General features: G+C 33.0%; 2 protein-coding genes across 2 annotated transcripts; both read right to left on the bottom strand.

Moving 5' to 3' along the window:
- Positions 1 to 3,181: 3,181 nt before the first annotated feature.
- LOC111409224 (syntaxin-132-like) lies at positions 3,182 to 7,213 on the bottom strand. Its single transcript, XM_023039235.1, has 10 exons — positions 7,023 to 7,213; positions 6,409 to 6,522; positions 6,254 to 6,310; positions 4,595 to 4,643; positions 4,018 to 4,106; positions 3,845 to 3,918; positions 3,712 to 3,754; positions 3,560 to 3,620; positions 3,415 to 3,440; positions 3,182 to 3,334 (listed from the first exon to the last, which is right to left on the bottom strand). Exons 1-10 carry the CDS (start codon positions 7,038 to 7,040, stop codon positions 3,212 to 3,214), a joined length of 654 nt encoding a protein of 217 aa, XP_022895003.1. The 5' UTR covers positions 7,041 to 7,213; the 3' UTR covers positions 3,182 to 3,211.
- Positions 7,214 to 12,495: 5,282 nt separating this feature from the next.
- LOC111409215 (vascular-related unknown protein 1) lies at positions 12,496 to 13,677 on the bottom strand. Its single transcript, XM_023039226.1, has 3 exons — positions 13,245 to 13,677; positions 13,041 to 13,112; positions 12,496 to 12,900 (listed from the first exon to the last, which is right to left on the bottom strand). Exons 1-3 carry the CDS (start codon positions 13,581 to 13,583, stop codon positions 12,754 to 12,756), a joined length of 558 nt encoding a protein of 185 aa, XP_022894994.1. The 5' UTR covers positions 13,584 to 13,677; the 3' UTR covers positions 12,496 to 12,753.
- Positions 13,678 to 14,068: the final 391 nt, after the last annotated feature.

Below are 14,068 nucleotides of genomic sequence, written 5' to 3'. Positions count from 1 at the left end.
TGCGGTATCGTCCCACAATACACTATGCCGGGTTCGCCCACTATGAATGGTGTTGTTGAAAGACGAAACAGAACGCTTAAGGACATGGTGAGGATTATGATTAGTCATTCTACCTTACCAGAATCTCTTTGGGGTGAAGCATTAAAGACTGCAGCTTATATACTCAACAGAGTTCCAACTAAGGCTACTGATAAAACCCCATATGAGCTTTGGACGGGCAAGAAGCCTAGTTTGAAGCATATACATATTTGGGGGTGTCCAGCTGAGGCAAGGCCCTATAAGTCAAATGAAAAGAAACTGGACGCAAGGACCATCAGTTGCTATTTCATTGGATATTCTGAAAGGTCCAAGGGTTACAAGTTTTATGATCCCACAACTAAGACAATTTTCGAGACAGGAAATGCTAGGTTCTTTGAGGATGTTGAGTTTGCGGGGGGAGAAAGGGTTACAGGCTTTGTCTTTGAGGAGGAATATGTTGAAATTCCTCCAATTGTCATTGACAATGATCAGATTTCTATCCCTGATATTGTTCAAGAAGCAACTCTGGATCAAGACAATGTCATACCTCCCTCTCAAGATCAACAAATTGTTCGAGAAGAACAAACTCTACACCCTCAAGAACCAATGTTATTAAGAAGATTCACTAGAGAAAGGAGAAGTGCGGTTTCGAATGATGACATCGTATTTCTTCAAGAACATGAAGTTGACATTGGAATGGTGGAAGATGATCCGATCAACTTCCGTCAAGCCATGGAAAGTTCTTACTCTCAAAAGTGGCTCGAAGCTATGAATGAAGAGATAAAGTCCATGAAGGACAATGACGTATGGGACCTCGTTCCATTGCCTGAAGGTGCGAAACCCATTGGTTGCAAATGGATATTTAAGACCAAGAGGGATTCGAAAGGTGATGTAGAGAGGTATAATGCTCGTCTTGTCGCAAAGGGCTTTACACAGAAAGAAAGCATCGATTATAAAGAGACTTTCTCTCCGATTTCTTCGAAAGATTCTTTCAGGACTATAATGGCATTGGTAGCGCATTTCGATCTTGAGCTACATCAGATGGATGTTAAGACAGCATTTCTCAATGGTGACATTGATGAAACAATTTATATGGTACAACCAGAAAACTTTGTATCGGACGATGCAAAACAAATGGTTTGTAAATTAAAGAAATCTATCTATGGACTCAAACAGGCATCTCGTCAATGGTATTACAAGTTTCATCAGGTGATCATCTCATTTGGTTTTGAGATGAATTTGGTTGATGATTGTATATACCACAAGTTCAGTGAGAGCAAGTATATTTTTCTGGTTTTATATGTCGATGACATATTGCTTGCCGGCAACGATATAGGCTTATTGCACGAAACCAAGATATTTCTGACAAAGAATTTTGAGATGAAAGATCTTGGTGATACCTCTTTTGTATTAGGAATTCAGATACACCGAGATCGTTCTCAAGGTATTCTTGGATTATCACAAAAGAGCTATATCGAAAAAGTACTTAAAAGATATGGCATGCAAGATTGTAAACTATGTGACACCCCTGTGGCTAAAGATGACAAGTTCAGCTTAAGTCAGTGCCCTAAAAATGACTTGAAAATTAAAGAAATACAGAAGATTCCTTATTTCTCAGCTATAGAGAGTCTGATATATGCTCAGGTTTGTACGTGTCCGGATATAGCGTACATCGTTGGGATGCTAGGGAGATATTTAAGTAACCCGGGAATGGATCATTGGAAAGCAGCCAAACGAGTCATGCGGTATTTACAGAGAACAAAAGACTACATGCTCACATACAGGAGATCGGATCAGTTGGAGATCATCGGTTATTCTGATTCCGATTTCGCGGGATAGTAGGAGATCCACTTCAGACTATATTTACCTGCTTGCTGGAGGTGCTATTTCATGGAGGAGTGCTAAGCAGACACTCATAGCTACTTCCACCATGGCAGCGGAGTTTATAGCGTGTTATGAGGCATCAAATCATGGAATATGGCTGCGTAATTTTGTCACTGGGCTGCGCATTGTGGACAATATAGAAAGACCACCTAAGATATTTTGTGACAATAAATCAGCAGTGTTGTATTCCAATAACAACAGGAGCTCGACAAAGTCAAAACACATAGAGATCAAGTTCCTTGCTGTTAAAGAAAGAGTTCAGAGTAGACAGGTGTCAATAGAGCATATTGAGACAAACTCCATGATTGCGAATCCGCTTACTAAGGGATTGATACCCAAGGTCTTTCATGAGCACACTGCTCATATGGGTGTAATGTCTCTTGAGGATATCTAGTTTCAGTGGGAGTTTGCATTTTTGCTTTTCATATTGGACACATGTACTATTATTTTTGATACGATTTAAAGTTAAAGTTATTTTCAGTTATAAAGTTATTTGGTTAATTATCTCTGAACTTGTTTAAAATAATCTCACTAAGGTATTAAGGTGGACCAGTTGGAAATAGGCATGTTACAGATCACATTACATGTAATTTCCATGCTACACATCCATGCTTGATCCATGTCATTCGGTTATATTGATATACGTGACCATTGATGGGTTTAGCTACGTGAAAGTAGCGAAAGCCGCTTTGATCCTATGTTGATATGATTGATGGACGGGATTGTTTGGGGATACATTCGGTAATGATAGCAAAATTCTGAGTACTCATAAGGTTATGTTTAATGCACAATTATAAGGTGACACATATAGCCCAAGTGGGAGATTATAAAGATTTTTAATTAAAGATGGACTTGTATGTGTAAATAATTGTGTGTTAAATTATAGGCTATCGAATTCGGTCGAGTCCGATTAAAGTGATCTAATAAAGTTTTGATTTTGGGCTTTAATGTATCCAATTAAAGTATGGGTTTACATATGTGTAGAGACCGGGCCCAAGTCCTAATTCTATGATGGGCCGAATTAGGTCAAAGGGCATCCTCATATAAATAGGTTATGGTCCCCAGATCACACGCAACGAATTATTCATTCTCTACTGCATCTCATTACATAGAGGAAAAGGAGACTGCGTGTAGATTTGGAAGATCATACCGCGAAATCCATATTGCATTAACCATGTCAGATTCAGGTATGCTTCCGCTTTAATTCTTATATTTCTCAATGATTTAACATGAAAGATCCAGTAATTTAAAGCATTAAATTATCCAACAGTAATTTCAGTCGTGCAATTTGTAAATTCGAATTGAGGGATTAGAAAAAAGATACATAAAACTTAAAATAGAGCAGAAATATTACCTCCCCGCGTCCTGTTTCTTGGATAGCCTTCTGGAATATTTGTTCACTGTTTCCAGTTTCAATAAGGTTGTTGATTGTCTGTCAATGGCGGATTCAGCTATTATGATATCATCTATGTTCTCTAGAACTCAAATATTACAAACAGAAAATAGACTCACCTCTTCATCTGGTCTACTTCCAGTGACTGTCAACCAGGAAAATTTACAGCAAAAGTTAGTTGACAAAATTGAACGCAAATAAAAAAGTCAAAAAATGAAAAAGAAGAAACGAATTCTGGTCTAATGCACATCTGATCATTCAAACCTGTGATCACCCTTCTTTCCACCACCTCACGATATTCCTCGTCTATCTTCTGTCTCAAGGTCTGTCAGAAGAAAACAGAATAATTTGTGAGATACTTCCAATAAGTGGGGCAACAGTTGCAAAACTATTGTCAATGTGAAATGAGACAACACCTGAAATGCTATCATCAGTTCTTTAAACTTTTTCGTCAAGGAACTGGAACAAAGAAAAATATGATTAAATTACTTCTAAACCAAAAATAAAGAAGCTGTGTAACAGATACTTGTATTCTCCACCATAACGCACTTTGTCATGTTCATCCTTGACCTATCAACAGCTGTCCCTTTTTCACACCCGGGCTTCTGTCGATTGGCTAAGTTCTGACGAGGCAATACAAATCAGTTTATACTACTAATATTGCATAAGATTATGAAGAAAATGCCGGAAGAAATTTCAATAACAATTTTTAAGAGTGATACATCTTTATTTATTGCTTCAATTTTTGCTTTCACATTCCGTGCTATCTTTCCCACTTCATCAACATCTTTCTCCATACGCTTCCTGATAGCTGAAAACGAGAATTGCATACAATAACAGTTACTTCAACAGATTAATTCTACTAAGAAATTAGTGCAATAAACATGAAATCCTCTTATTAGTTAAAAATGATAATTAAGGCACTTGTTTGAACTGAAAGGAGTCGTGAAAAATGATTCATGTATAGTCTACCCGAAATTTAATGAGAACAAGGCTTATTGTCATTGCTGCTGCTAATAAAGCACTTAAATTATACATATAAGTATGTTGTACGCATGAGGCATATATGTGTTTTAATTTTAATATATCGTACACATGGCATGTGTATATATATGTATTTATTTATTTATTAGTTTTTCAAGGGGTCCAAAGGGGCTATTAGAGGCCAAAGAAATCTGATCGACAGAGAAGTTTCTAAGGCCACTGAACCTTTCTCAGTTTGTAGTTCATACAGTTAATAAGGATACAATATAAAAGATGAAAGTCATTAGAAGGCAATATAAAAGATGAAACATTCACCTTTCATGGCAGATGCTTTTGTAACTGATTTTGATTCCTCATTGGCATCCTGGAAAAATTATCACCGATGAATTATCCAATTAAAGAAGACTCAAATACCCATATTTTTGGAGGTCATAAAGCAACTGCTCATAAGTATGGTTTTTTATCATGAATGAAATGAAATAGATAATTTTATGCACATATTGACTTTTCATGCTCCACTTAAATTAGTAAATTGAAGGCAAACCATTCAGGAGCACGATGTCACAAGTGGAAGACATGATAACTACGTAATTCTTCTCCAACTTAACTTCAGAAAATTCTCATTCAATTTGATGAGGTTGATCAGGTGCGAATTATTTTTGTCGAATGTAACTTTTTAGTTTTTACTTCTTATTCAAGATAGCAGCCCAGCAATTCTGCTAAAAATGCATCTTGTACCAAAATCTTTATTATTCAACTACTCATATAAGGTAAATAAATGAACCTTGAAAATGGGACAAGAGCGTGAAACACCAACTAAACTGCCATTACAGAGAGAATAATTTATTTATTATGCCCTTGTTTTATCCATTTACGAGAGGGCTAGATCTCTTTATCTAGGTCAAGCACATGCATGCTGAAAACCAGTTAAATAAAATGATTGTCTCTCATACGAGTTTAAGATATTGACAAACTATAACTTTAATTCACATCTTCAGTGAGGATGAATAAGAACTTTCATAGACCAGGTGGAAGCTTGGACTGAATCAGTTTGTAGCTTAGGAAAACACTTTTTGTAAGAAATTAAATTCCCAATAGCATATAGCTTTAAGTTATATGTAATTTGGAAACTCTGGAATCGAAGCAATCAAAAATTGTACAGTCAACTTTTAACTTAGAAAAAACGAAGTCGAGGGATTTTTGAATGTAATTTAGCCCTTGCTTAGTGGAGATTAAAATCAAATTTTTAGCAAATTTTGATAAAATTGATAAAGTGCGTGGTTAAAAAGATGTGGGACCCATGAAATATATGGTTAAAATAAATTGTTGACTTTGACTTGGATAAATATCTAAATTAAAGTCACTATCAAACAGGGGCTTAGATTTCACACTTCTTTTCTCATATATCCAAAAGACTGGGATCTATGCTTCTCAGAATTTGGAAGGTATACATTAAACATCAGTTTTGTCATAATAAGTTTTAAATTCCTTTAACATTGACAACTGAGTTTTAGCAAGTTAAAATTATATTTCTAAAGTAGATTCTAAGTGTGATGCTAATGCTGATGCACCCCCAAACAGCGCCTCCAAGAAAGAAGCAGCTGCAGAAGAAAACGAGGAGAAGCAACACCACAAGAAGCATTGCATCAGCATCTTTAGCCATTTGAAAATTTTCACTTAAGAATCACGACAAGTAGCATTTCATCTCTTATACAACTAATAATCAAGATCTTTTAACACGACCGTAAAGGCAAATGAAGAAAGTAAAGATGTGCATTCAGCCTGAGCATGAAGAAAACAACACAGAAGAAGAAGAAGATCACAAGAGAAATCATGCATCTATTCTAAAAAATAGATGGTCAAACAAGGTTCAATAGATTTAAAAAAAAAAAAAAAAAAAGTACAAAGAAAATAACTTTTAATTATCTTCATTCATCACTGAGAGAAAAGTATTGATATGAGTATCGTTTATACCTTAAGTTTTGTAAGTAAACCAGACAGTTTATCCACCTGTTTCTCAACCTCTTGTACCTACAAGAATGATGGATAAAAGTGCTAAAATGAATCGCAAAGCTTGAGTAATGAAACACTATATGTAAAGAAAGTATAAAAGGGGCATATTAATATACCTGCTTATTAAATCCTTCCATTCCCACATCCGAGTTACTCCTGGGATACTGGGTGCCCATCTCAATATCAGGTTCTCTCAGAGGACTGCCTTTGGCATCCCCGACGAATGAATCCTGAAAATCCTTAAAATATGAGCTGGAGTGATCATAGTATTACAAATTTCAATCAATAGAACCATGATAGTAACAAAATATGGAAACATCACCTACTAATTGAATTCATACAAAGCACAATCATCCAACAAAATTCATTGGAAAAAAAAAGACTCGAGACTTCTTTTCAAAACAATTTTAAGACATAAAAACAACTAATCACTGATAGCATAATTCAAGGCACTACTAATAAATAAAAATTCGATATTTATGCACTTTCTTGGAAAATAAAAATCATTAGAAATTCAAACTCCAGATATCAAATTGGGTTTTATCTAAAAAAGGATCAAATTCAATATCAATTAAAAATTTAAACTTCAACCCTGCTCTAAGAAAAGCCCGATGCTTACCAAAAAAATATTATATCAACTTTCCAATAGCAAATTAACCAAAGAGTAATCTATCTACTAGAATAAGTGAAAAAACAAACAAAATTCAGTATAAACAAATTGTATTCTTACCGTGAGAAGGTCATTCATCTTGATGAAACAAGTATCAGAGAGAGTTCAAGGTGGTGGGTTTTGGACAGAGAGGGAAAGTTAACATTATTCGGTGCTGTAATTCGTTGGTGACGTATGTAATATTTATTTATGTTTGGTGGTACAATGTTGTGCAAGGCCGGCGATAATAGAAAGGGAACTTTGTTGATCAATTGGAATTTAATAAAGATAGGCGTTACTTCAACAATATACCAAAATAACGAATGAAATCCTTTTATTTATCTCTTAGGCGTTACTTGGTTTTTACCAAAAGTTTGGGTCACAAACTACCAATAAAGAGGCAAAATTTGGAATCACTAGCCTTATTCTAGTTATTACCATTATGTAATAATATATTTGTTTAAGATTTAAGAGGGAGGACTGAAAAAGGAACGAAATTGGAGCCCAGCTTCGGAATGATAGATGGATTGTATGTGATTGAGCCAAGTTGTATATAGAAAAATGAGGTTGGATACATCTTGTATTGGGCAAGACAGAAATTAGGCATGTGCGAAATCCAACCCAAATCGCTCAACCCGATCAATTCAAATCAAATCGATTGGTTTGGGTTATTTTTTAAGTTGAATTGGGTTAGGTTGGGTTGGATTGATTTGGGTCATGAAATATGATTTAAAACCCAACTCAACTAAACCCAACCCAATCTGATGAATTAAAAAATTAATATTTAAAATTAAAAAAAATTTTAAATTAACACAATGGTAAAAATACGAGAAGGGCTTATAATTTATAAACGACCATTTTCTTTATATAGATTCATTCACATGAACATTGCATATAAATGAAATGTTATTTGATAATAAAGTACAAATTAAGAACATGATAGTAAAATAGATAAATCCCAAGAAATTGTAAAAAAAATAAAATAAAATAAAGCTTCATACATTTTTAAACTTATTTATACATTATTTTCCAGAAGAAATTCCTTATATAGGTATTTAAAAAAAAGATTTTTTAAGTAATTTCAAATTTGAAAAATTTATCCAAATTTAACAAAAAAAATAATTGGATCCAACTTTAGTTGGTTCAAAACCCAAACTTGATCGGTTTGGTTTTAAACTTTAAACCATTAATTGAGTAAAATCAAACTGATCATATCGGGTTAGTTTTAGGTTTTAAAAAAAAAAAAAAGTTATACTACACGTACATTAGGGTGTTCATAACGGTATCCACCACTCACATGATAGAGGACACATTCAAATAAAAAATATATAATTTATCCGAGAGAATTACCTAGAACCCTACATTTAAAGATTAATTTTCATAAATCAAGGGAATTAATTTTCATTTCACAAATTGGGTGATAATTAAATTTTAATAATTGCAATTAATAAAAATTTAATTAAACCTAATCTACTTATTTACCCAACCCCACCCTATTCCCAATTCATTCCCAACTCATTTTCTCCCTTTTTTCTATGTGTCACTACACAATACCCACCACCACCACCACCAAATCGATCTCTAGTCCAACTAGAAATTTTCAGATGTAAATTCAAGCGACGGGACAATGGATGGACAGGTGGTGATGGATAGATTACTAGAGGTAACGGAGACTGCTTCGATGGTGGTGAGGTGGCTTCACGGGTGGTGGCGAGAAAATTGAAAGTGTTGGTAAGCTGTCAGGTGGTGGTGGTGATGACTATGAGTCTATGAGTGATTGAATAGTGGAGATGAGCTCATGGGTGGTGGAGGAGAGAAAATTGATTTTGGTGTTGGATTTGGTAATGAAGGAGATGGAATCACCATAGTTTTAACAAATTTTTAGCGATGGGTGGTTTTTTATCGGATATTTTGTTTAACCAGAGTTTTGGGATGGTTGTTGGTGTTTTACAGTGTCGGTGATTTTCTAATATGTGGTGATTCTATTTTTGGTGATCGTGACCAGTTGTGACTTAGGATTGATCTGGTCATAGACAGTCAAACTGATACAATTTTGATTACAGTTAAGTTGGTATGGTTAACAACTAGGTCCATAGTTCCGAAATTTCTATTTAATAAATTTATTTACCACCTGATTTTTGAAATATTTTAATGAGTTTGATATTTATGAAATGTGATATTTAAAAGTAGGAGTTATATTAAGATTCTTTTATCCGAAATGGGTCCCCTTCATTTGAAGATGATGGATGTCATTATGGACACTGCATTATGTACAAGTATGAAAAAAAGTAAATAAACAAAATAAATCGACCCAATCCAAACAATTTTTTTTTCCTTTGTGAAAAAAATATATGTATTTTGTACATTTGTGTTTGAAATTACCGCAAGCATAAGATAGTCTATGATGCAATTGAAAATGTTGATCGACTCAATCAACATTGTTGAAATTGGATGAATAATATCACTAATTGAACAAAAATGACTCTCTCAGCCGAACTCAAGTGCTTGAGCCCACATATTTTGTGACCAAATTTCATCATTTAAATTAATGGAGATTTTTTTAGTTAGTTTTTTCCAGAATTTGTCTTTGTTTAGAAAAGTAGCTGCCCTTGTTTGAGGGCCTGGACAAATAGGTTTATCCTTTATAAATTTTAAATACTCCAACGATCTTTTTATATCCTTAACACTTAATTTTATTATTATCAATTTGTATTTATTATTATTTTCAATCTTTTATTTTCACCAGTTTCTCTCAAAATTATTATATTATTTTTGCCATTTTCTTTGTATATACTCCCTCCATCCGATTTATATAGGCTAATTTTATTTATACGGATTAAGAAATCTTAATCAATATTATTGAAAAAGTAATTTTTGCCAAAATTTTTTTCTAATCTATCCTTATTTATATTTGTACAATTTCAAAATTAAACTCGGCAAATTTGTTATAATTAGGCAAATTAAATAAATGTATATTAATAAACGAACAAAATAAAACATTCTCAATAAAAAAACATGATTGTATAATTGGGACAAGAAAATAAGGAAAGTTAACCTATATAAATGGGACGGATAGAGTATTATTTAATTAGGTTAATACATAGAGCAATGAAAATTAAAATATTTTGAATGCATTTAATTATAGAGAGTTGGTTCGACTATGTTAAACATTGAAAGATCTTATAATTGAAATAATTACATTTTTCAAATTATAAATTCATTTGTCATACATACAATGTGTAAAACACGTTTAGAAACTAATGGTTAAAAAGAGTACATAATTCAACGTGCCTAATATTTGTTGAAGACGCTCAAGTATCTTAATACAAGTTTTGTCACAATATAAACAAACTTTTTTACTATTGATACTAAGTCAACAGTGTCAAAAAAACAAAAAACAAAAAAAACAAAAAACCTACACAAATATTACGCCAAAGTCGTCGAAAGGGATATGAGGCTGATTGGAAATCTCTGCGCTGCATAGTGGACACCTTCGAGCCCCTTGATCTTAAATTTTGTGATACAAGAGTCAAGATGTACTTGAGACTCGAATGGAGTCTCAAAAGAGGACAACGGTTGTCTTGCTATCAAACAATTGCAACATAGCTTACTCCACAATATCGGAATAATATTCGTCTTTGTGTTCACCGCTAACAAATCCTGTCATTATGTGGATTGCCTACGAAAAAATGTAAAGATAGTTACAATGCATCATTTCTCTACTTTTACTTAATGTAACTTATGTTGCCCTTTTCCTTACCCGTTAGTATATTGACTTGAGCACCGGAAGGGCAACATGAGAAAAACATTTTTAGGTCATCACTGTCATGGAGGAGCTTATGTCGACAATTCTATTTTTCCACGGTATCATCATTTGATTAATCGATCCATTTAGGTCGTATTTGTTATACTGAATTAAACAATATAAAAAAAAAGATACTTCCTAAAAATCATATTTTATTCCCAAAACTTCTTGAAAAATTATGAAAACTGGGATGTTACACGTAGGGAAGGAGGTGTGGTTCGAGGTTTTGTTTGCTATTATTTTTTTCTTGTTTCTTTTTCATTTTTATTGTCAATTTTAATTTATTTTGTATTTCTAAAAATAAAAATAATGTTACAATCGCTTCTTAAAGAAATAATGACTTTTAACCATCAAAATAACTGGTTTTGTACGTCTCTCGAAATATATGATTAAAAAGTGATTTAAAAATTTGTAAACCATCTATAAATATGAGCCAAACCCAAACATAGATGGAACCAACAATGCAATATTCCCAAATTATTAAATTCTGCATTCAATGAATATCATTAGACACAAAAACATTTGCCTGTTACTTTATAATACATTTCTATTATTATCTTTGTATAATGATGATTTAAAGTTGTGATTAGCAAAGAAAAATGCGTGATGTGCGTAGTATAATGTAAGTCAACCCAAATTAAGCTTTTGTCTACCAAATTTTCAACATTTGGATGTTGATAACTATCTCAACATTTATATGCTACTATTGTCGTACGATCTAATATTCAATACGTTCATACACGCATTCCAATCACTGTTCTAAAAAGTGCACATATACGATAAGCTTGTCTTGTCATCTAGCAATGCTTTATTCTTTTCATACTTAGACTTCGTCTAGATTCAATTAGGCTCGTAAAAACTTAAAACGTGTCTTGCTATCTAATTACACTTTACATTTTTTTTTTCACAGTTTGATCAGAGTTAAAGTCTGATCATGCATGCTATTAGCTCTTTAATCGATAATATTGGCCTGATTATTTTTTAAACTTTGACAATAATCTTTTCAACATCCCTTTCAAGTTATTTTTCACTTAGGTCCCAAATATAGACCTGAATTAATGAGTATGCACATGGAAGGGTACCTGACTATTGGTTACCCGAATCGGACACCAATAAATTATTTTAATTAATGTATATATATAGCCTGCAATACACTTTCCTCGAATCTTTTTTTCTAATTTTCTAATTAATAAATCCTTTTTCCCTCTTAATTTATTATTGGTTTTTTTTTTTATGGCTTTGTGGGCATAAGAATTTGTACCTATTTAGATTCGACGGTTGAATATGGCCTCCTTTATTCACATAAAAAATACGTTATCAATTTTTATTTTTTTTCATTTTTTTAAAAAAAATTAGGTGGTGATAACCAAATGAAAATATTATTAAACTAACTTTTTTAAAAGTTTAAGACCAATCTTTATCTTTAAGTGATGCCACAAAAGTGATATTTGAACTCGCGTTGAACCTGATCATTTAAAACTTGAGATGTTATAAAATGTCGAACTATTTTATTTAAATTTAGCTCGGTTAACTTATTTAAACTATTTTCCAAACCGTCTCATAGTATTAGGTCATATTCATTTATTTGTTAAATATTTAATTTGTAAATTTTTCAAAAATAAGTAAGTTGTGGTCGCTCCAATGCTAATATTGAATGAATGAATAATTTATCTATTTGAATTATGTCTACAAACCCTAAAAAACATATTTTATTTTACATAATCCATGCTTGAAAGAGGTAAACCTGGGTATGAAACTTTGCTTTTTCAATAGTTGTCACAGACTTGCATTGGTTTCATTGTATACTTACAATACCAGAGAGATTTTTCTTTACAACATACATTGAGTTTTGCAACATAAATTGCCCTGTGCACAAAAGGGCGTGGCGCAGATGTTAAAAGCCCGTCTAATAAAAAGGAAATAAAACTTTTATGAAGGTTGACCTTTTGAGATGAAACTCCATATCTTAATAGCGAGATGGAAAAGAGTGTGGGAAGGAGGGTTTAGTCAGCCAAGATAGTCTACGAACACGGACATAGGCATCAAACACAATCCCTTTTTCTGGAGGTCCATTCCTTCAATATTTCTTCCATCAGCAATATTCATATTGTTTCTTTGAAACTCAGATGAATTATCGAAGCCATCTTGTTTACCCTAGAGAATCGAAGCATCCAAAAGAAATATATTAGGTGAGACAACAAAGATAGAATCCGATACACAACGATGATTGCTTTTTCAATAAGTATAAATTGCACAACACGAAAATAAGCTGAAATCCAAAAAAATATTCTTACCACCACTAAATCGGCTATACTATCATCTGATCTTCTGTGGTTGGTATCCACTAGTTTCCAATTACTACTGACCTGTATAAATAGCAAAGTTGGTTAGAGATACCTTCTTCTATCCAAAGAAATGATTAATCGAAATTATGGGCCACCATCGATCGAGAAATCTAAAGGGCTACAGTACTTTTATATTTAAACTCATCTGATCACCTTAGGGCTGTTGACAGGAGAACTAGCTGTATCCTCTAAATCATCACAAGATATTTTCTTACTCATCCTATGATTCTTGAAATTCAATCTCTTAGGAAATTGTGAGCCAAATAACGAAGAACACGGCCCGACTTGATTGTTTTTGGACCCGTTCCATGCAGCATCAGATACCAAAGAAGGGCTCCCAAAGCTATCCAAAGAACATGAAGAAGGACTATGTTTTGTTTGGTTTAATGAAAAATCCTCTAAATAAGCAGTCCAACCACTCTCTTCAGATGCATCAGCTCTTTCATTTGAAAAAACTTGATTTTTAATTAATGAACTCACAGGGCCTTCCATGTTGGTGGCGGTTGCACGGTGGCTTGTGGCGGTTGGAGGTGGTTGAGGATTGAAAAGGTTAGAGGGTTTTTATAAGGTAGTTCTTTGTACATGGCCAAAGGCTGTTATATAATGTCAAATTATAGAAAAAGGGCAACCACAATGTCTAGTTTCTGTGGGCCGGCAGGAGTGGTTAGGCAGTTAAATGTATTAATTATTATTGTTAAATATGATTGACAAATATAATAATAATAATAAAAGATTTTAATAATTTTGCTCTTTTACAAGCCATGATGACACTAAATGGACCTAAACTGTAGTGCTTCTTTTCCTCTTTTTTTTTTTTTTTTTTTTTATTTTTTTTTTTTTAAAAATATACTAAAACTTCTTACTTGTCTTCATTTTCATTTTTTTTATTTTAAGAATATACTAAAACTTCTTACTTGTCTTCATTTTCATTTTTTTTATTTTAAGAATATACTAAAACTTCTTATTTGTCTTCATTT

The sequence above is a fragment of the Olea europaea genome, chromosome 2 (assembly GCF_002742605.1).
Source record: "Olea europaea var. sylvestris chromosome 2, O_europaea_v1, whole genome shotgun sequence".
Taxonomy (NCBI): domain Eukaryota; kingdom Viridiplantae; phylum Streptophyta; class Magnoliopsida; order Lamiales; family Oleaceae; genus Olea; species Olea europaea.
This window is presented reverse-complemented; position numbering and strand designations above follow the sequence as displayed.

Bases quoted from the DNA above. Each gene is read 5' to 3' on its own strand.
- LOC111409224 (XM_023039235.1), bottom strand. The intron at 4,107-4,594 runs GTGAATGTTTCA...TCTCGTTTTCAG, and splicing joins AAAAGCATCTGCCATGAAAG to CTATCAGGAAGCGTATGGAG. The intron at 3,919-4,017 runs GTATCACTCTTA...TTGCCTCGTCAG, and splicing joins TTGAAGCAATAAATAAAGAT to AACTTAGCCAATCGACAGAA.
- LOC111409215 (XM_023039226.1), bottom strand. From the start codon at position 13,583: ATGGAAGGCCCTGTGAGTTCATTAATTAAAAATCAAGTTTTTTCAAAT. The intron at 13,113-13,244 runs GTGATCAGATGA...CTATTTATACAG, and splicing joins CTCCTGTCAACAGCCCTAAG to GTCAGTAGTAATTGGAAACT. The intron at 12,901-13,040 runs GTAAGAATATTT...TCGATTCTCTAG, and splicing joins GTATAGCCGATTTAGTGGTG to GGTAAACAAGATGGCTTCGA.